Source organism: Syngnathus acus, chromosome 2 (assembly GCF_901709675.1).
Source record: "Syngnathus acus chromosome 2, fSynAcu1.2, whole genome shotgun sequence".
In the NCBI taxonomy this organism is placed as follows: Eukaryota; Metazoa; Chordata; class Actinopteri; order Syngnathiformes; family Syngnathidae; genus Syngnathus; species Syngnathus acus.
In genome coordinates, this window is record NC_051088.1 from 6,575,045 (window position 1) to 6,596,956 (window position 21,912).

At 39.5% G+C, this 21,912-nt stretch overlaps 3 protein-coding genes across 4 annotated transcripts; all 3 read right to left on the reverse strand.

Moving 5' to 3' along the window:
- Nucleotides 1-148: 148 nt before the first annotated feature.
- On the reverse strand, nt 149-6,819 carry sars1 (seryl-tRNA synthetase 1). Its single transcript, XM_037280821.1, has 11 exons — nt 6,619-6,819; nt 5,666-5,736; nt 5,499-5,579; nt 4,677-4,835; nt 4,063-4,206; nt 3,831-3,986; nt 3,233-3,454; nt 3,024-3,153; nt 2,709-2,866; nt 1,735-1,864; nt 149-644 (listed from the first exon to the last, which is right to left on the reverse strand). Exons 1-11 carry the CDS (start codon nt 6,752-6,754, stop codon nt 502-504), a joined length of 1,530 nt encoding a protein of 509 aa, XP_037136716.1. The 5' UTR covers nt 6,755-6,819; the 3' UTR covers nt 149-501.
- A 997-nt stretch (nt 6,820-7,816) lies between these two features.
- si:ch211-207e14.4 (interleukin-17 receptor D) lies at nt 7,817-15,847 on the reverse strand. Of its 2 annotated transcripts, none has more exons than XM_037280458.1 (12): nt 15,593-15,847; nt 14,421-14,505; nt 13,611-13,769; nt 12,606-12,724; nt 12,039-12,162; nt 11,647-11,685; nt 10,462-10,607; nt 10,277-10,351; nt 9,990-10,050; nt 9,640-9,771; nt 9,384-9,559; nt 7,817-8,716 (listed from the first exon to the last, which is right to left on the reverse strand). In XM_037280458.1, the coding sequence occupies exons 1-12, from the start codon at nt 15,722-15,724 to the stop codon at nt 8,234-8,236; spliced, it is 1,731 nt and encodes a 576-aa protein (XP_037136353.1). In that variant the 5' UTR covers nt 15,725-15,847; the 3' UTR covers nt 7,817-8,233. The 2 variants fall into 2 exon arrangements, with proteins under 2 accessions (XP_037136353.1, XP_037136344.1); XM_037280449.1 differs by having other exon boundaries at nt 9,640-9,774.
- Nucleotides 15,848-15,954: 107 nt separating this feature from the next.
- On the reverse strand, nt 15,955-21,208 carry fam50a (family with sequence similarity 50 member A). The gene is made up of 13 exons (XM_037280472.1): nt 20,925-21,208; nt 20,697-20,781; nt 20,451-20,550; nt 20,170-20,336; nt 19,468-19,544; nt 18,691-18,757; nt 18,516-18,577; nt 18,370-18,446; nt 17,430-17,484; nt 17,296-17,344; nt 16,646-16,716; nt 16,464-16,574; nt 15,955-16,114 (listed from the first exon to the last, which is right to left on the reverse strand). Exons 1-13 carry the CDS (start codon nt 21,033-21,035, stop codon nt 16,106-16,108), a joined length of 1,041 nt encoding a protein of 346 aa, XP_037136367.1. The 5' UTR covers nt 21,036-21,208; the 3' UTR covers nt 15,955-16,105.
- Between the last annotated feature and the right edge of the window lie 704 nt (nt 21,209-21,912).

Consider the following 21,912-nt stretch of genomic DNA (forward strand, 5'->3'; position numbering starts at 1 on the left):
AGTGACATGATGAAACTGGGAAAAGGCAACATGAGGGAATTTCAGAGCCTAAAATAAACAGTTGACAGAGCAGAAATTCAAGATACAATTAGCGATGGTTGAGCCAGTTTTAGCATATATGTTAACCTTTGTAGGATTTCTTTTTTTAAAATTAGGTTTGGTCTTAAATGAGCAGCTCAAGACAGATTTGCTTCCATACTACAGTGTCCCCCATGCACTACAAAGTAATCACAAACAAACAAAGCCAGAAATGACAGTGATCCTGTTTGTTTAAGGCTCGGAATGCGTGTGAGTCATTTGTCTGTGACAGCTGAAAAATGCACAGGAACTATCCCTTTGTCAATTGTGGTACATACTGGTAGGATAGAGCCATCCAAAGCATTGTTGAGGACCCAATATTAATCAATAAAAACTGCAAACTATATTTGTTTTCTTCTCTCTCCAAAACAATTTGGTGGTACAATGAAAGGCTCAATTCCAGAATATTTATTATTTGTGCATCTAAGAGTTGTTGACCGACATCGCCTCAATGGCGTCGGGGAGGTTCTGGTCTCCTGCCTGCTTATTCTTCTGTTTCTTAGCCTTTTTGGACATCTCCTGGTCGATGGGTGCAGGCTTGACAAACTTGATGATTTCATTCATACCTTGATTGGTAAACAGCAGAGACAAGTGGACAAATCTGGTATTACAAACGAGCAGTTGGTCACCCCCTCCCTTCCTGTACAATTAATGTACACTGCACACCCACAGTTTGTTGGGGACAGAAGACGTTCGACTGCTGCAAATAACAAAAATCCCAGAGTACAGCGGAAAGTCCTGAGGTAAACTTTCACTGGCCCATTTACCTTTAACCTTTCTATGTTAACTATAACTCCCAGATGACTGTGTATTCTCAGTTGAATAGTTTAATGGAATCCAAAAAGATCAATAACAACCCTGCAAACATTTTCTGTCAGCTGCAGAAGGTCTAACCTTTGTGAAATGGTTACTTGTTCTCATACTGTTTTAGCCACGCCCATGCAAGCAGGCAACTTTGCCTAGCCCAAGTCCACGGGCTTAACTGGATTCCACTGGTAAGTCTGCCAAAAGTGCCATCAATGAAGCATATTTTCCTATTAGACAGGCTTTGGCTTCAACAAATAACTCATTTCAACATGGCACCAAAGCCATCACTGTATATTAGAATGGACTTTGGGTGGCCATTATACGAGATGTGACGGAAAAATGCAGCTTTATACCGTAATTTTCGGACTATAAGTCGCGTTTTTTTTTCATAGTTTGGGTGGGGGGGCGACTTATACTCAGGAGCGATTTATATACATATATATGGGGTTTTTTCACTTTTTTGGGCATTTTATGGCTGGTGCGACTTATACTCCGGTGCGACTTATAGTCCGAAAATTACGGTACATGCAAACAGGCAAGACTCGTCAAGTCTTGAAGTTCAAGTTCAGTTGGTACAGGATTTTTTACCAAGTCCTGTAACTAAAGTCTGACGTGAATCTGCATTGGGTTCAACCGAATTTGAGGGTGGTGTTCATGGTCTTAATATACAAGAACATTTACAGCTTGGCTGCGACTAGCTGGCAACCAGTTCAGGGTGTCCCCCACCTACTGCCCGATGACTGCTGGGATAGGCTCCAGCACGCCCGCGACCCCCGTGGGGATAAGCGGTACAGAAGATGGATGGATGGATGGATGGATGGATTGATTTACAGCTTGGTAACTGCTTACCAGGAGGCATGAATTCCCTGAGCTTCTCTGGAACAATGATGCCCTCCTCTGTTTGGTAATTCTCCAGGATGGCACACATCACACGTGTGGTGGCACACATGGTGGCGTTAAGCATGTGAACAAACTCTGCCTGGAAACAGGGGGGAAAAACAGTGTCTTGAGTGTACAGCCATAGATGATAAGCGTGTTTAGGACTTTCACTAGAGAATATTTGTACGATCGGATGTTCTATCGTTTATTTCATCAAATAATCAAACAATCATAAAATTTTATTTTGTAAGAAAGTGTATTATTAAACTATTTTTCCTATTTACTGTTGTTTATTATGTATTGTTTTGTGATGAAAAGAACAAAATAATCAAACAGCATTACATAAGCAGGATTGATGTTGTATTCACCAAACTGATTCGCCTACTGGTGCAGTTATTGTTTTCCAAAGTTTACAAATATCTTGTTCTGATTAAACAAAGATTTTGTTTTTTCATAAATGAATACATAAATGAACGAATAATTACTGTTTAGAGGCTGAGATTTGGATTTGGACAATTCTAAAGTAAAAAAAATGGCTATAAACGATTCCTCGATTATTAAAGTAGTTGTCAATTACTTTGACAATCTTGTTGAATAATTGATTAATTTTGGAGAGACATCAAGGTATTTCCAAAAATAGTTTCCTAGAACAACCAAATTACCGTGAATGGCAAAAAGTAAAAACCCTAACACATAGGATTATGGTTGATATTTTCTCGTTTAAAATAGTCACACACAAACAGAAAGTGTTTAGAGAGAAAACAAGTTAGACCTGAAATCGCACCCACGTCTGATTGTTGCTAACAATTAATGAAATTCATTAGGTCTCACTTGCTTCATTTTGACTTCACTGACACTCACGGCATTTAATTCCACTTTAAACACTTTTGATGACCAAAAATCAATTGATCAACATAATGTCTAAACTGCTGCACTTTTCCCACCTTGTCCATCATCTTTTTGGTCTGTCCGTAGCGGATACGCAAGCGTCTGGCCTGGTAGTCTGTGCAATTGGAACAGGAGACCAGCTCTCTGAAAGCCCCAGAGCCCGGGAACCAGGCCTCCAGATCAAGCTTCTTACTAGCAGCATGATTGAGGGCACCTGAGGATGAATGAGATCAAGTTAATTTGGAGAAATCAAATGTAATACTTTTTAAGGCTCTGCAGACAAACTACATGTTAATAGATGGCCATTACTGTAAATAACATTCTATTGTGTGTTTTAAAACAACAACAGATGTGGAGGAAATTTGACATACCAGAGACGATGTTGACAATGCGGTAAGGAATACGGAGAGACTGATAAAAGTGTTCCGCAGTCCCGATCATTTCATCAAACATCTCCCACGATTTTCCATCGTGCGGCGATGCGTAGACAAACTGCTCAATCTAAGCCGAGAGAGACAAAAAAATTGACATTTCCCTGCCACTTATCGAGTCATAACCACTTTGGTCCGACAAGGCCAACCTTCTCAAACTGATGCACCCTGAAGATTCCACGCGTGTCTCGACCGTGGGAGCCCACTTCCTGTCTAAAGCAGGTGGAGAAGCCGCCGTAGCGTATGGGCAGATCCTCGGGCTTCAGCCACTCTTCCCTCAAGAAAGCTGCGATGGGCTGCTCAGAAGTGGCGATGAGGTACTTCTCGTCGATGGAGTTGTCATCTGCTTGTTCGCTCCCTTTACCAATGACCTACATAGAAACACAGGGGACAAATGAGTAAAACTTATAAATTATTGAGTGGCTAATGGTAATGGGTTTAACCTGGTTTTATGAATTAAGGTGGCGAATTAGAGAAAACAGGCCTACTTCTGATCGTCTTTTTATTCATATATGCTGTACACCCCATCAGTGGACTAAAATGGCAACAATGACACTAACAGTAAAAGTTAACAGTCTGTACTTGATAGTGTGCATGAGATGTTGTGATGATTATGGGAAATTGGTGCCAAACAAAAACTACAAAATGCTATTTCAGACTTTCAGATTGATTTGATTTCTTTGCGAAAATGGGTAAAATGTGTTTCAGAAACCCGTTTCAAGTATGACATCTTTTGGTATCATTTACCTTATAAAGCTCTTCATCAAATTGGCTGAGCTGGGCAACTTCCTGCATGACTTCTTTCCTCATAAAGAAGGGCGTGTAAAGCATGGTGTAGTTCTTGCTATGCAAGAGCCTCATGGCGTAATTGATTAGAGCCTGTTCAAGGAACACCAGCGGGCCCTGAACACAACAAGAGAGTGAAGCAGTAAGAAAGGCAAAAAACAGGAGAGTCCAGGAGCATGCTTAATCAGTTCACCTTCAAGAAGTAGCCTCTACTCCCAGCCACGACGGCTCCTTTCTCCCCCTCAAAGCCGTCTATCATGACCACCAGGTCAACATGGGAGTACTTCTTCTGGACACTGCAGTCACCCCATGTCCGCTCCACCTTGTTGTCTGCATCCTGCAAAGTCAGGAGATTTGTAAACGATGGGCAAAAAAAGTGTGATTGACTTCGCTACACGAGTTGGTCAGATTTCAGGAGTGACTCACTCAAATGATTGAAAGGCTGGATTTCCATCCATCTTTAACCTCACTAATTGTCACAATTATTAAAGTCTAACTCAAAAGTGAAGGCACTTTTTAAGGAGATGCAACAAATGATTCATTAACCTGATTGACATGGCATTAGAAGCATAATTTGCCTGCGTAACGTCAATCTCATGCACTTCACTGTCACCGAGACCAGGGATGTGATAAACAGCATGTGGCTTCTAAAGCCATCTCCAGCGCTCCCTGTTCCAGTTCATATAAGCCAACTCAAAACAATTCCGCCATACTATTTACTACATAGAAAAGCGTCTTCATCCCCTGCTGTATTACGCCTGTGCAGTAATTTCCAGTGAAAATTCTTTCATCCAATTCAAAACCCACCTCATCGTTGCTGATGGGTACAGACGGGTGCAGAAGATTGCCAATCTCCCTCAGGTACGAAAAGCGTTCCGCCTCCAGCTTCAACCGTTCGCTATCAGTTTTTACCATAGTCTCATCCACCAACACACGCACCTTCTTGATTTGGGTCACTGTTAGGGCCTGCACAGAGTGAGGAAACAATATTTAAAGGTTAAGTATTCACAAAAGGCGTTGAAGGGAACAAGTTATGGAAACTTGACTTTTTAATGGCAAATAGTTGGTTCTCTGGAGTACCTCACCAATCAGTAAGTATAAAATTAAACAACAAGTCTACAATTATCTATTTCCAAAAAATGCAGTTTTGAATTTCTCTGGCTTATGACATGACTGAGTGTTTGGTTTTCAGCCTTTATGTGGCAATTTGTTCTGCCACTGGACTATGGAGTGGCATCATCATGTCAAAGCCAAAAAAGGTAAACACAGTTGCAGTGTTAGCATTAGCTCAATGTGTCCACTTCATGTGCCACATGCATGGATCCACTAACCTATTTAACAAATATGGCATCTTGTCAAATAATTTGGCAGCAGGTGATAAAAGACTGCATAGTCACTTGCCTCGTTGCAGGCTCATAGTGCCAGTTTGCTTCCGGTTGGAAAAAGATGTACTTGCCATTGGCATAGCTGCACAGGACGAGCAGTATCACAAAACCAAAAAATTTCAAAACGGTGGTAAAAGTAGATGTTACATGTGCTGTAAATATTTATAGATTTTGGTGGATGACTGTCAGAAACCTTGTATGAAGACATCTTTTTAGTGCAAACGTGCGCTCACATATCACATACCGAAAGTGTATCTGCTGTGAGCACCTCCAGATTCTGTGCCGCCTCTGGAATAGACTCATCCTCGCCAACCGGTTCTTTCCTCTTTAACGACATGATGGGCCAAAGGTCAAATTTAGATATCATTTTTTATTGTACATTCCTTTTTTTTAAAAAAGTCAAGAATGTACCTTCATTTTCTCCCCAATACTCTTGCTGCAAAGGTTTTTTGCTTTGTTGAGGTTGTCTGCAGTGAAGCGGCCTGTTTCAGATGGGGGAAGACAGTGAGAGATGAATCATGGGAATATGTTTCTCATAAACAGCTGTTATGCCACCATGCTGACAGACAATTTTGCACAATTATATTATAGTCTAGCATGCACAAGCAATCGATGTAACAAACAACACTACGTGTCTGCAGTGTGGGTCACAATGACAAGCGTGGAGGAGTCAGCCAGCTGGGCGAGGTAGTCAAACTGCAAGCGGGGATTGCGTCAGATTGCACGATGCTAGCCAGCGAAATTAATCCAACTCAACCTTAACCCTGCCAAAAGACACGCCTTTTGTTGAAACTTCCGTTGTGCCTGTGTGTAGATTTAGCATTGCACCTTTTGGGTTTACTCAGTTAAGCGAAATATATTGCCTTTTGGTTTACTTTGTCTACAGGGTGATGCTAATATTAGCACCACAGCGAAGTCGCATATGCAACCTCACACATCACATTAAACCCTGTTGAAAAATGCTTACTGTCACGACTAAATTAGAGAGAGTCGTTTGACTAGTAAACTGGAAACAACACGGTACATTCGGGAGGAATGAAACCCGCTCACTGTAACGATTGTAATTGTAAATCGCGTAAGGCACTGCCACCTGCACTGCAGTCTAAAGTTAAAGCCAACGTAGCGCTGGTTCGCACAGAAACAAAATAAATATGGATTAAACCGAGTATTTTAATTGCTTCACTGTGCATTGTAATGCCGAACAGTGGCAATGCCCTGACATTATCGGTACATTTCACTTATTGAACAATCGACACATAAACGACATACAGAACTGGCAATATTAAAATCATTGAAATCTTTATGGAGTTGTGCTGACGTTAGCAACTTGCTCGGGTGATTGAATGAGTTGGGCGGCATCTTACACTTTCTCCATTCTGTGTCCGCGGCGACCAGTTTATCGACGAGGGTAACATCTTTAAAGCGTTTCCTTTGGACCTCACGGACGAGTTCAGGATCGCCGCCTTTGTCGGTCCGAAACAGGTCCAAGTCGAGCACCATCTCCACACGTTGTCTGACACTCAAGAGAAAGGCAGAAAGAGCTCCCGTGCTTGTTACGCCTCTTCTGTGTTGCCAGATTGTGTTGCTAAAGAGACGAAAATACACGACTTCCCGTTCAACTACCATTTATTTGCTTCGACTTTAAGCTTGGTCACTTTAAAAAAAACGTTACCGTCTTAGAAAACTGTAGTGAAAGATTTTTTATGCATTTTATGGGGTCGTTTTTATTGATTAGTCAATATATTTTGCATCAAAAACTACCTATTGGAATTGTTCCACACATTTCTGGCAACCCACAATATCGCATAAAATAGGAAAACTGCGAAATTAACTCTTTCAATCAATTGAATAATTAATATTTTGACTATTCAAACGACTGAGGTTTTTCAATTAATAAGATGTATATTTTAAAATAACACATTTATGTATTATTAAATAATATATTTCTGGATTGTTTCATGGTACTTTGATTACAACATGCACAGGGGCATAGTTGCATGCCATTGGCATCTTGATGAGATCATTCCTTTATGCCACATTAAATTTGAATGAAAATCAAAACTCGACATCATCATGTTATGTTGTGATTGTCACGACACATTGAATGCGCACGAGGGACATGGCTTTTACTTTATTAGATATTGGGTAAAAAAGCAATAAATAAATGATATATACAAAATATGATACATATGCATATAATGCAAAATGTGTCATTTCAATACATTATAAATATTGTCTCCTCTACATACATCTTAAGCGAGCTACATCAAAAGCACAAAATGCATAGTGCACAGTCTCAAGAGGCATTATATGCTACACAAGGACTATCGTGCAATAGCAAAAACGAGTCTGTATGAATTGTTCCTGATAGTACCATTTCAATTTTGGCAATACATGGATTACAATCAAACAAGTCAAAGTTCAAACAGGTACTCACTGTCCACAAACATGACTTCTACTCACAATTTATAAAAAACACAATTCACACAATCATACTCATATTTTGAGGTCAAACAAATATTCTTCCATTAAGTACAACATTGATAGCTTATTCATAGACTTAAGCAAATGTTAATGTTTTTGATTAGGTTTGATTATGTTTGGGTGCACATACCTAACTACAATTTACAGCATATCTACACATTTTGTTAGGTCAAAGCGCACTACTGAGATAAAAGCATACTGTCCATGGGAAACAGTTTAGCTTCTTACATACTTATCTTAGCCTGCTATGAGAAGTTTGGGGCTGTCAATCACTTCGGCCGGTCTATTCCAGGTCATTAACTTCAGCCAGTATGGAGTGGACTAAATGTTTTTTGATCGATTTTTGTGTTTGTCTATATAGTTGGAGTGAAAATGTTGACTGGACCGTGAGTCTACCAATAAATATAATGAATATTAGCAGAGAGAGGGAAAAAGCATTCTCTTATTCATTTCTCCTTTGCCTTTGTATTTCCTTCTCTGCCTTTCTCCTAATGGTCAAATCTCTCTCTCTTCCTTCATTGCCTTCTCTGAGTCTCTGATCGCTTCTTGCAAAGCCTGTCCAGCATGTGACATGGTGAAGTCTTCCTCTGAGATATTATTTATCTTAACATAGCGGCCCGGAGTGTGAAGGCGGACTTGGTGGAGTTGGGAGAAAAGCAACATCAAGTCAGCGGTCAGCCTGTAGCGGGACACCAAGCCCAGTTCAGTGGGGATATCTGCCTCCTCTGAGTAATTAAAAATGGCTGCCATATACTTGGAGAGGTCTCCGCCCTCAGATTTTGCTCGTCCCACTTCCGCTCCGATGAGGCTGACCATCACCTCAGAGTCCAAGAGACCGTGTTCTGAATGTCCGCTTTTGCAACAAAGACCCTTGGAACAAATAACCAAGACAAAGTCGCTCTCTTGGATCCGATTACAATACCACGCCATGCTTCCTTCTTCGGCAATCCCCAGAGAATCCCAAAGGTCCAGACACACCTTGAGTGGGAACAGATAACTAAAATTACATTCAGTAAAATTGGACAGATTTACACACTAATCTCCAATCCAGATTATAACAAAAACCTATTTATCTGTTCTTGGTACATACCTAAAATATAGACCGATTATATCCAAATCTGTTAAAAAGGTATGGCCAATTATTATTCTGGATTTAGGGCAGGAGGGAAATAACCAACCAAAACCAGAGGATTTACATAAACCCATATTCAATTCTGACAGTATGGTAACAGTGAGAAAAAAATATTGTACTATCACAGTATTGAAATTAAAATGTCTTTTTAAAAATATTTGTAACTTTTTTCTGTTGAACACAATGTGTTGCTGCATGACACAATGTGAACAGCGAATGTACCGCTACACCACTAGTGACGGAAAATATAATAATAAATCAATACTGAGATTAGTCATAACAATTTAAAAACTTTTAAGATGCAAGGTTTTTATAATGATGTGTACACTGTGAGAAAAAGTCATTACACTGGTATGTAGGCCTATCTAACTGGTTGCTGCCCCACCATTTTCTTTATTATGAAAACACAGCCAGTGTTCCGAAATCAACACCAATCCACGTACTGTACGTATTTCAACTAAAGTCTATCTCTTTTGCTGTTGCAGGCTTGAAACTAAAGGTCAAGTACACTACCTGAGTCGCCATGTGTTGCTGCATGAAAGCTCCGAGCTTCATGACCACATTGACGTGGGCGGGGCCATCGTTACTGCTGTAGCATATCAGAAGACGAGGAGGGCTCCTCCGGTTGTCAGCCAGTATCATCACTTCCTCCTGGGCCTTCACTTCTTCTTGCTGCTTTATCAACTCATCTTAAAACAACATAGCAAAATAATTTGATTTGTACTCTTACAATGTCAGTTCAAGTGTTTTAACTTTTAGCTTTTTGCACCTGGTTTGATGTAAATCTTTTTCTTTTGTACGCAGGGCATCCGTGTGAGAACAACCCACACAATAATAAAAATGGCCACTACAGCAAAACCCACAGGAATGGCCAGAGTCCAGCTGGGACCTGTTGAGCCAACTTCTGAGGGCAGGAAAGTATATGTTAGTTTCACAACACAAGACACTTTAGCCTCAGCATTGACGATATCGCGCTCGATTTTATTTATTTTTTTTGTCTTTGTTGCCAAAACTAGTTGAGATCATGTTGTGGGCCACAATAATTATACAACATAAAATGAGCATTAACCATGTGAAGTTGCATCACCATTTGAAGGCAATTTAATCATAAATACACACCTTGTGGCTTGACTTGAAAGTTGAATAATTTCCTCATGGCATCCACTTCGTTTGCAGCTATCTGTTACATAAAGGTTATCAAGATAATTATTCACATTGAATGCGTGGAACGTGTTCTCGTGAGTATTTAAATCACAGAAAACACAAGACTATATACTATATATTGTATATACTGTATATTCCACCAGTCTTCACCTCCAAAATAAGTGCTTTAATGACTACAACATTATTCTAGATAGTGTGCATAGATCGGATCAATTTCATCAATTTCATCAATGTCATTTTACCTCACATGTGTAATTGGCTCCTTCTTTGAGGTCTCTGAGCGCAAAGCTGTGATGTGTTCGGTTTCTGGAAAAATTCTGAAGAAATATAAAATCAATTAAATAAATAAATATGATAAACAAATATAGAAATAAATCTGAGCGTTGTTAACTCTGTAACGGGTGCATGTTGAAACAATGTCACTCACAGGTGCTATCTCTATGTACGTGGTCTTGCCGTTTGCTGAGCAATATGAGAAGTAGCTTGTAATGCCCAAGTTAGGCGGCGCCAGGTTGAACGTGACGGTGATCACAGATCCTTTCTGCTGCACCGCAACGTTCGTTGGATACCAGTCTACAACCACAAGCAACAATTTTACAGAAATCTAAATCTAACAATGAAGTACCGTAATTTTCGGACTATAAGTCGCGTTTTTTTTCATAGTTTGGGTGGGGGGGCGACTTATACTCAGGAGCGACTTATATATGTTTTTTTTCACAAATTTTTACTTGATCATTAACACATCACTTACTTACAAGTATAGTTGACCACTTCACATGTTATTTTTAGTATAGTTGATCACTTCACATGCTTTGATATCTTTATCTTGAACATATTCAAAACATGAAAAATAGAGAGAAAAAATCAAATAAAGTAATTAACACTTTAAAGCGCCATATCCTCTGGACATGTCCTCTGTCACCAGGATGACATAAAGGACGAGAAATTTGATCGATGGATTTAATGATTTGGAGTGACACAAATGGTTTGATAATATTGTTGTTTATGTGATAGTTATTTAAAATATAGTTTATATATCGTTGTATGGGCCTGTGGAATAATTTGAACTGCGGCGCGGCACACGGCATTGTTGACAAAGGACGATCGATGGATTTAATGAATTGGAGTGACACAGATGGTTTTATAAACGTGTTATTTATGTAATAGTTTTTTTTTAAATAACTGAATGTTACGTCAGGCTCGTTCTCAGCTCCTCGTTTGTGTTTGTCACGTTAGCATACCGTATCGTTTAGCCTGTTGTTGCTCGTTCATGTCTGTTCTTGGTGTTGAATTTTGTCGAATAAATTGCCCCCCAAAATGCGACTTATACTCCGGAGCGACTTATATATGTTTTTTTTCACATTTTTGGGCATTTTATGGCTGGTGCGACTTATACTCCGGTGCGACTTATAGTCCGAAAATTACGGTAAATATGAGACGTTGAAAAAAATACAGTGAAAATATTAACACTATCCATTTTGTTACGCTGCTGGTTGGTCTAATTTCAAAACAACATTCAAAATAAGGTTATCCTGCGCAATACTTAACTTTAGCATGTTTTACATTTTGTTGTAAAATGTGGAAAATTGAAGATGAGTCTTTGTTTCCTCACCTGCTTTACACTGCTGAAATCCATTTTTCTCTGCACATGCTGTAAAATCGCAAAATAGTCATTATTAAATGCTATATCTTACTTGTAACATAAATACGTATAGGACTGTACAAAAGTCTTTGGCAATCACGTTGCTGTGCTCATGACTTTTTTTTTTTAAAGCAATTAGTTAAGGTTGACAACTGGGTGTGGGGCTCTAAATGCAAAAGGCTCTGGTGTCATTATATATTTAATAAAAAAAAAAAATTAACTGGAAAATGAATACATCACTAAACATGTTTTACATTGCTTATTTATTTCCACTGTCCCGACTGCCTGCAGAGTTCTGTGAATGATAACCTCAAATATTGAGTATTACCGTGTGAGAGAGCAAGTGTGCGTGTGTGTCTTACAGCGTGTAGAGAAGATCTTGCTGCGATAGAAGCGCTCCCACCTCTCAGGCACCGGCACTGGCATCACAGTGATGGCATATTTGGACCCAAGGGGGAGGCCGGGAAAAGGATCCGACTTGTAGACCTGAAAGAGGACAACCGCAGTCATGAGTAGTTTATTTTAACAAATTATGTACATCTTTATGTAAGTAACGTTCAGTTCTAGCAGCCGAGAGGGTAGGACGCTCTCTGTTCTGCTCTCAAGGTTATTGCTGCAAACTGAGAAATAACGGCATACAGACACACAGACATTTAAAATACAAATTACTAAATACAAACTAAAGAGTTGTGACTTCATTCAAATATTCCTTTAAAACATTTGATACACTAAAGCAGCACCACCCACAAAGTTTATGTATCATAATTTTAACGGTTTCATCTTCAAAGCACGCAACTACAAAGTGTGGAGCTAAACCAGATAAACCAGTTACTTCATCAACAACATGCTGTGCAAACAGTTAACAGACCAAGAATGAAGAAAAACAACTTGATTGCTTATGTTGGTTCCTCACGCAGCATGATAAATACCATTTCAGAGTGCGAAGCTGAGAGTGTGAGGTTTCGCTGGAAAAGAAAGAGCTGACAGCCAGCACTGGAACCTGACAAGGGTTGCACGGTCACCTGGAAGCCTCGGAGGAAGGCAATACCTGCAGCAAAGGGGAAAATAAAAAAGTAAAATTGCATGCTCGTGGGAGACTATGAGACATTCGTACGACATTCTGGGGATTTTCTCATATAGTTAGCACATTCGAGCTTAGTTGTTCTTTCTTTTGTGCGCCATTGGATTAATGGAGTAATTTGAAGGTGAAGTAAGAACAAAAAAACAAACAAACAAACAAACACAAACAATGATTTATTATTCACGCTTCATGTTATTTACAATAGAGTCAATCTAATTATCTAAAGAGATAAATTAACATGGATTAAAATACAACAAATATTACAGGTCTCTTGGTAGTAAGAAAGCGAAGCGGGCTGGATTAAAGAATAGAGTGGGCCCTCGTAGGTAGCTCTATTGACCGATATTTCGCTCTTCATGGTTAGGAAGTCAATGATTTAAAGTCCAAACTACCCCTTGGCAGCAAATGCCATGACCTCAAAAAAGAGGTTTGACCCATGTTGGGTACTCTCACATAGTTTTAAAAACAAAAAACTGAAGTGTCTTATGATTTCAAGACAAAATCCTTCATCAATTTTATATCCTGCATGCTGTTGTTATTGGTAGTAAAAGTAAGAGTAGGAGTTCCTAGTTACGCTTTTCCAATCATTGTTAAACTTCTGGTAAATTTGTATAATGTCCCAAAGCGCAGTGTCTCACATATGAAGAAGCAACAGCATGCTCATTAGCTGATTTGTAATAAATCTTGCCGGTGTCAAGCAGAAATATCTGCAGGTGGGTGAGATACAGTCCTGTCAGACATGTCTGACATGATGATTTATTATTTTAAAGCATACCCTAAAGGACAGAGCTTTTAACAAACCATGGAGGACAAGATTAGGCATATGTGCGTGTTTACATATAGGTCAACTCACCATATTGGCTCGGCTTCCAGGACACAACGATGGAATCTGAATCGGGATCCGGATCGGGTAGAAAATCAACACGCAAATCAGTGGGCGCATCAACGTAGTGCTGACAGACGCCAGGGTCCTCTTCACCCAACAGCGTGAAACATGGCCAGGGGATGCAACCTATGGTGGCAAAGTAGGTATACAAAATGCTTAGACTTTCACATTTGCAACATTGCAACAATAACTTTCACCCAAAGAGACAGCATTCGTGGTCCTGGGTTCAATTCTGGGCTCTGGCCTTCCTGTGTAGAGTTTGCATGTTGTCCTCGTGCCTGCGTGGGTTTCCCCCGGATTCTCCGGTTTCCTCCCGTATACCAAAGTCATGCATGGTAGGCCGATTGACCACTACTAATTAGGTGTGAGTGCGAACGGTTGTTCGTCTATGTGTGGCTCGCGAGTGGCTGGCGACCGGTTCAGAGTGTACCTCGCCTACCGCCCAAAGACTGCTGGCATAGGATCCCACGACCCTTGTGAGAATAAAGCGGCCGGATAATGAATGAATGGATAATAATAATAATACAACTAAATAAAACAGAAGTGACTCATATACAGTTCATGAGTCTCAAATATGTTGATGTCTGAGGTAATGAGGTAAGATCAGGGGGTGTTTGAGAATATTTGCCATTTTTCACATGTCCTGAGTGTTGTTAGTCACCTAAATGTTGAATAGAGGCTGTGATTTACCGAAGTCAAATTCCTTGTTTGGCACGCTCAAACATGGGGAATAAAAACTCTTGAATCTTGAATGTAAACACAACGAGTCCCACTTACTTCCCAACTGATTTTTGAAGGTCAGGCCCAGTGCATTGTTCAGATCGTCATTGCTTATTCTGCAGTATTCACACCCTGTTCCTCCCTGTAGGTGGCAGAAATGCAATTGATTCTTAGTGGACTTTTTTCTATCGTTGAGGTAAAATCGCATATTCCTGTCATAAACACTGACTCAAAATACAAGGAAGCTATAAGCCAGCTGTTGATTGGGTGCCAGACAATCACCATATCAACAACACATCTACAGATCAGCTCACCCTTTAACTTCTATACATACTGATTCTACAAAACACACGTCATACGAGCTGTTAAAAACAAGTTCATAGTAGTCTTGAAAAATACACATGGTGTCAGGCCTTCTTGTAAGCATAACTCTAAACTAATATGGCTCTCAATTATCAGGTCGGCAGAATGTCTTTGAAGACTAAAAATATTTACTTGCATGACAACTCATTTCCTCATTTAATCTACAGCCAGTGGTGCGCTTTCACGTGGCGTTGCACTTCTCAAAACCGGTCTCTGTGTGTGTGACAATCATTGGGTCTTTACCTCTTTAACAACACTTTGTATTGGGTATCCGTCTCATCTCGGAATCAAAGTCATTTAACTCATTATACACGTGATTTTTATGAATCTTCCATAGCAGCTCGTCCTTGATTAAAAAGCTTGTTGGTACAACCCAGCCATAGTCTTGGTCTTGTCTCAACATTCTAGTCTCAATATCTTGGTCTCAGTTGGTGTGGTCTTTACAACACTACTTTCACATTCTAAAGAGATTCAACCCATTTTAAGGGCTGACGTGTCCTAGAGATTTGGATATATGTGAAAACAATGTGTCCCCTGATAAAAGATCAGTATGTTTTAAGGTTGTTGGCATGTTCTCTTGTGACCTCAGGGAAGTATCAGCACTTATTTTTTACACTAAAAGGGACAGTGTAATAGAATGTCCTGTAAGGCGCGACCCACGTAACATTGAACTTATATTGTTTGAATATTATTGAAACATTTTTAAAATGAACAATGAAAAACCAAAACATTCAACACACTGTTAAAGCACTTATTACATATACTGAAGACGGAGTCAGCATTAGTGTAATTTATGATTATTTCATCGTGGCAAAATTCAACACAACAACCATGCAATTAAGTCAAGGGGCCTGCAGTGGTCTCACCTGGCGGATACACTTCAGGCTGCAGTCCTGAGGAGTGATCGCTGTCGTCAAATTATCATGAAATTGGTCAAGGTGACAAGATGCAAACACATGGCAGAAAATTATTGCTGTCATCCAAATCTTCAGAGCCATCACGATGCGCACTTACAAAGCAATGAGCGTCTTCTATTTGGCAAAGTCTACTCAAGAGCTCCTTTTTATGAGTTAGAATGACTGCTGGAAGGAGAAATCAGTGCAGTGGGTGTGGTGTCTTGAGGCAGAAGGTGGAGCATGTTTGTGTGGTGTGATTTCATGAGCAATCATACCACATAAACATCCATCCACCCACAGCTCAAAAAAAGCCACATTAAAAAAAAGTCTTGTCAGAATTACAGGTTGGATTTAATCAGCAATATTTACATATGTGAGTTTACATGGGATACAATGAATGTTTGAGGTCACTTTGGGGTAATTGTGATCAATTCTAAAAGGGCGCAGGAGAGATATGCTATAATACAGGAGGTCACTGCAGCTTCACCGGATCTAGAAAAACAAAACAGGGAATGAAGTGTTATGTTGGAAAGCCAACCAAACTGCCAATTGACAGCAGCCAGACATGGGATTTGACCTCTGTTGCACATTCCCGAAGCGTGCCAAAACACCAAGAAACTCATGGGGGTGCCACATTTGTAGTCAATGCCCTCAGGTCAGGGCCAGCATGAAAAAACTGACAGGAACGGCATTCTTTTCATGACATATCTCTTGACCTGATGGGTGCATTTTTTATCTTTTTTTTAAACGAGCTGACCACTACGGCTGCTAAATTTGTTCCAGAAAGTAGGAGCAAACTCCAAATGATACTCGAAAGCTTGTGCAGGACAACAAAGCTCACCGTATACTTGTCCCATTTCTTCTCAGGGTCGTACGGCTCCCAGCGGCTAGCGGGGAAGATGTGCTTGTTCTTCTCGTACCAGCTCCTCAGCACTACTTTACCTGCGTGAGACTTAAGGACAAAGAGATGAAATAGAAACAAAGCTAACTATTCCATTACACGCTGCTAACAATCGTCCGTACCTCATCTTTCTCTACAGTGGCATCATTGACCAGACGGATATCATCATGGACGTCAAAGCTGAAGAGTGGTCCTGTTGGAGTAAAAACAAAACGCCAAGTTTTTTAAATAAACACATGAAATAACCCACACGCAAGGAGAGAAAACAGGACTGTAAACAATGAATATATGGCATTTACTTTGGACTGGATTGAAACTTCACCCACAGTTAATTCAAGTGATGTGGCGAGAAGACCAACACTTACCAAAAAGGAAAGTTCAAGGTGAAAAGAAAATGTCTTATGCAACAACAGGTGAGTACAAATGTTTTAGTGATTGATATTTGTTAAGATGGTTTATAAATGACTATATTTTGCCAACAAGTCAACAGGTGAGTACAACTGTTTTAGTCATTGATAGTTGTTAAGATGGTTTATAAATTTCAAAATGTTGCCAACAGTGGCAAAATAACCAGAGTGTGGTTGTGGGCCGCCAGGTACCCATCACTGCATTACACGATACCTGGATCAATTACCATTTTTTCCCTACCAGAGTTTCTCTTCATATGATTGAGACCTTGTATGGATCTGAGGACAGCAATTAATTTGTTTTCCTCATGCTGGCACTGCCAGCATTCCAGTTCCAAACAGTTAGTTGACTTCAGTTAACGTACCTGATTTGCCCCTGGCTTTTGTCACGATGAAGTCGTAAAAGCTGTGGTGCTAAGGGCAGCAGAGAGGTGGGATGTCAGATTTTTTTTTTTTTAATAAAGGTATTTATTGTGTAAACTAATGAAGGGTCACTTACATGCGGGATGATCAGATCCTCTTTAATATACATCAGCTGCTCAACTCCAGCAGACCTGCACAGAGAACAATGCTTTGTAGCAATGCTTAGCACACGTCCAGTTCTCCTGGATCCACCTGACATCTCTGGAAACTAGACCTGAATGATTGTTGAACAATTGAACAACTTATTTTTTTCAAGGTCTTCTGCTGTATTTAAAACAAAAAAAACCACAAGCAAGAAATTAATTTGTACTACAATTAACAAGATGAGATTTATTATACATAAATGTTTTGGTTTTATAGGTTAAGCTTATGCTGAAAGAACGGCAAATGAGTGCAAGAATAACGCAGAAAAAAACAGCAACATTAACGTTTCATATTTTATGAAACAATGATGTCAACATCTGGACAACAATTTTTAAGCACTAAATCCTTCCAGACACTACATCCTATTATTTTATTTTATTTATTATATACGGATAAATAAAGCAATACCAAATGACCAAAATAAAATTGCAGCCTTCAAAAAATAATAATTCAGCCTTTGCAAAATTGCTACTTGAATTGGCCCTGCACATCTTAAAATAACCAAACCCAAAAACACTGGTCCGTCAATTTTAACAGTTACGCCCAATTCACCCCTCGTGCAGAACAAAACTATGACTAACTTCTAACTTCCTAATGATAATTATAACCATGCTGTGTTGCTTCATCAACTCTTTATCATAGCCGACAGTTAGAATGGACTCGTATTAAGTCTATGTATATTTAATCACCTCATTGAGGAAAATAATATCCATACAGGACGTGCCAAGTAACAATTTTCAAAAGCTGGCACCCCAATGTGTCTCTTGATCCTACCTTACAATAAAAAAAATTGTAATAAAAAAAGAAAACGATAATATCTGTCTACATGAAGCATTAACAACACAAATCTGCAAATGTTGTTCTAAACAGACCTGAGCTCACTGAAGTCCTTCCTTAGGACTTCCAGGGCCCTCTGCAGAAAGTTCTGGATAGTGTTTCCTTTCTTCATCTGATGGCAAAAACAAAGAGCATGAAAAAGGAAACCTTTTGAAGATTTTTAACGTGGGCCATACGCCACCTTGACTGTCTTGCGATGGCCAGATCCATCCCAGTAACTGAACGTAATCTCAATCTCCTCGCCTGAAAGCAACCATATTTAATGCATCAATGCGTGCTCATGCATGATGAAGACAAAACTGACAGTAAATGATCGCAAAAGTCTAAGAGATAGTTTGGTGCTTTTTGATACTCACTCTTGATTTTTTCTTGCTTGAGCTCCCACTCCTGCCTTAGCTCCTCTCTGAGTCGATTCTCCTCCTCCTGAACACAAAAATTCACAAACAAAAACAAAAGGTTTCCTCTGAGGGAGCATTGTGAGGTTAAGGACTTTTAAGACATTTATTTATACAACATTTGAATAATATTGCTGAATTATTTGTCCACAAACAACAAGCCAGCGCTTGTTCATCAGTAGTATTTTTTTTTTTTTGGATAATGAACAAGTGGTACAAAGGCGGGTGAGCTGGAGCCGACTTTGGGTCTCAGGCAAAGTACACCGTGGATTGGTCCCCAGTCCAGATCAAATGAGCTATATTTAGAACAGGCCAGCGGGATACTTCTTGGGCACATTGGGGGTACCTGGTGCCCACTGGTGAACCCTATTAACTCATTATTTTGCACTCATCTGCAGGTTAAAATACCACATCTGGGTGTAGCAGCACTGCAGCATTCCTGGAATTGTCAAATTGTTGTTTTGGAAATTTGACGTTTAACTTTCCACTGCACTCTTTCCCTTTGTCTGTGGACGGTAAGGTGACGATACATCGCAAGTGGCTCCACATTTTATTTGTCTGTGCAAAAAGAGGAGGCACCTCAGCTGAGGTATTTTGTGAAAGTAAATGCAACCAGTAATAACTTCCAGCAACTACACTCATTGACTAAATGTTGTCCTTTGAGGCGGAGCAACAAGAAACAAGGAAATCATTTCAAGTGAACGTAGCTCAAATTAACATGAAACTATTCGACCACACCTCTCGGTCACGATCAGGAAGGAAACTTGTGTCCACGTCTGGATTTTTTCCTAGCTTCTTCTTCTTTACGGGAAGATCTGTAAGAGAAGAGACCTCTTTATATAGTACAAGTGAGAGTTGTTTATGACACAGGAAAAAAATAAATACACGCTTCAGCCATGAAAACAAACAGACACTGTGTTTTTATTAGGTCTGCACTGCTACGGCTAGGAAATATGAATCCAATCCAGGTGGGGAGGGCTTACTTTTAAAATGTATTCCCGTACAGTTATTAGTAACCTTTGAAAAAATGGAGATAGTAACGTTCAAGTACTATAATAATGAAGTAATGTGACATATGCTTTTAATTACTTTTAGATTACTCCTATACCAAATATATCTTCCTTTGGTGAACAAGCACTATTTGTGGGGTATATTTTCAAAATAGTGTTTAAAAAATAAAGTTCAGACATAATGGTTAAATTGTGCCTTTCTTAACGATCTCATTACTTTTGAATTGAAGCGTATATGAAAAATTGGGTGTTTTCAATTTAATGAAATTGTCCGGGCAAGTCCAAACTTTTGAATCTTGATGTACTAGGTTTGATGGATGCAAACATTCTGTACCACATTCACAGAACGGCAACACAATGATTGTAATGGCAGACAGCGTTCATACTTGAGCAACAGCTCTATTTTAGGAACCCTTAACCAAGAACTCACACTCCTGCTCCTCCTCCTCTTCTTCCTCCTCCTCCTCCTCCTCTTCCTTTTCATCCTCCTCTTCTTCATTGTCATCGTCACCGTCATTTTCGGGATTAAATGATAAACTGGCAATTTTTCTTTTCTGTTCTTCTTTTCTCTTTTTTTCCTTCTGCTTCTCAAGCTTGCTGAAAAGTGATGAGGACAGCGGGATGAACAACTTGACATACACCACGCAAAGAACAAATGGCTCTCGGATCATTACTGCATCATGAATTCACAACACAAGCTTTTGAACTCACAGCTGGAGCTCCTTGGATTGCTCCTTTTTGGCCAGCTGCTTCTCACGCTCCTTCACAAGAGCCTCCTGCTTGGCTTTCATGTCATTCAATGTCACCAAACCTAATCAAATCAATAGAAATGGAAAAACAGACTTCATCCACCAGGATCATTTTGTAGAATGAATTACCATGTAGAAGTATTAGAGAAGGCACGCATGCAACTATGTCTTTACTTGTTAGATGGATTCTGAACAACGATTTGCATACCAACTGTGCTGGACTTCAACTCTGCCTCCACAGCGTCATAGTGAGCTGAGAACTTCTTGTCGATGTTGGACTTGACCATATTGTCCTGCAGGATGGATCACACAGAATGCAAAACATACACACATGGCTGTGGATAGGCATTGGTCCGGGTTAAAGCTGCCTCGTACAGCTAATGCAACCATTTCGGACAACATTAATGGTTGTTTTGTAAATGTAAGCGTTACAAACCTCTGCGATCCTCTGTTTCAGTTGTTCAAGTTGTTCTCTCTCCTTTTCTCGTTTTTTCATCAGCTGCATTGCTCTCCCAGCCTCGCTGGCGGCTCCTTTGTATTGAGCCATGTTGCTTTATTCTTTCTTAAATGTTACGTCAACACAAGTGAAGATTGCAAATATCTGACGCAAAAGATGCACAAATGTTGTATAAATAAAAACAAATCAATTTTCCTCCACAATCTGAAACTCGATTTTCTCGGAGCACAACAATAATGGCGACCGCGAGATGCATGCTGGGTTCATGAGATGTTGCCTTCAGGTACTGCATGAATGCTCGTAATTACGACTATTAAACGCAGTAACATCAATATTTTTTCGGAAACATGTTCACAGACTAGTAGTCGAGTACGTATATAAAGTCAATCTAAATAGATTGTGTGAAGGCCTTTGCCTACGTTTATTATTATTATTACTATTATTATTATTATTACTACTCCACAGTGGTCATAATATAATAATAATAATAATAATAATAATAATAATAATAATAATAATAATAACAATAATAATAATAACAATAATAATAATAATATATTATTATTATTATTATTATTCATCCATCCATCCATTTTGTGGTCGCGGGAGTGCTGGAGCCTATCCGAGTGGCGGTACAGAAAATGGATGGATGTTTGTTGTTGCAGTGGTGAATAAGAACTGGAAATTGTGCAATGGGTTATGTTTTGTCAGTTAATTAGTAAATAGGCATATTGTTGGGTAACATCAGACAGAGATGTCCTGCTGTGATACAAAATGTTCTCCACCTTAGTTGAACTTTATTCATATATCTATTCATCCAGTTTCCAAGCTGACTTTGACACACTTATGGGAAATTTTAAGTTTTCATTGATTCTAATGTGCACGTTTTTATGTGACATGGGAGCAAACCATATTTCTCGAAGTAAATCCATACATGCAAAGTCCACACAGCAGGTCAAAAGCTGAA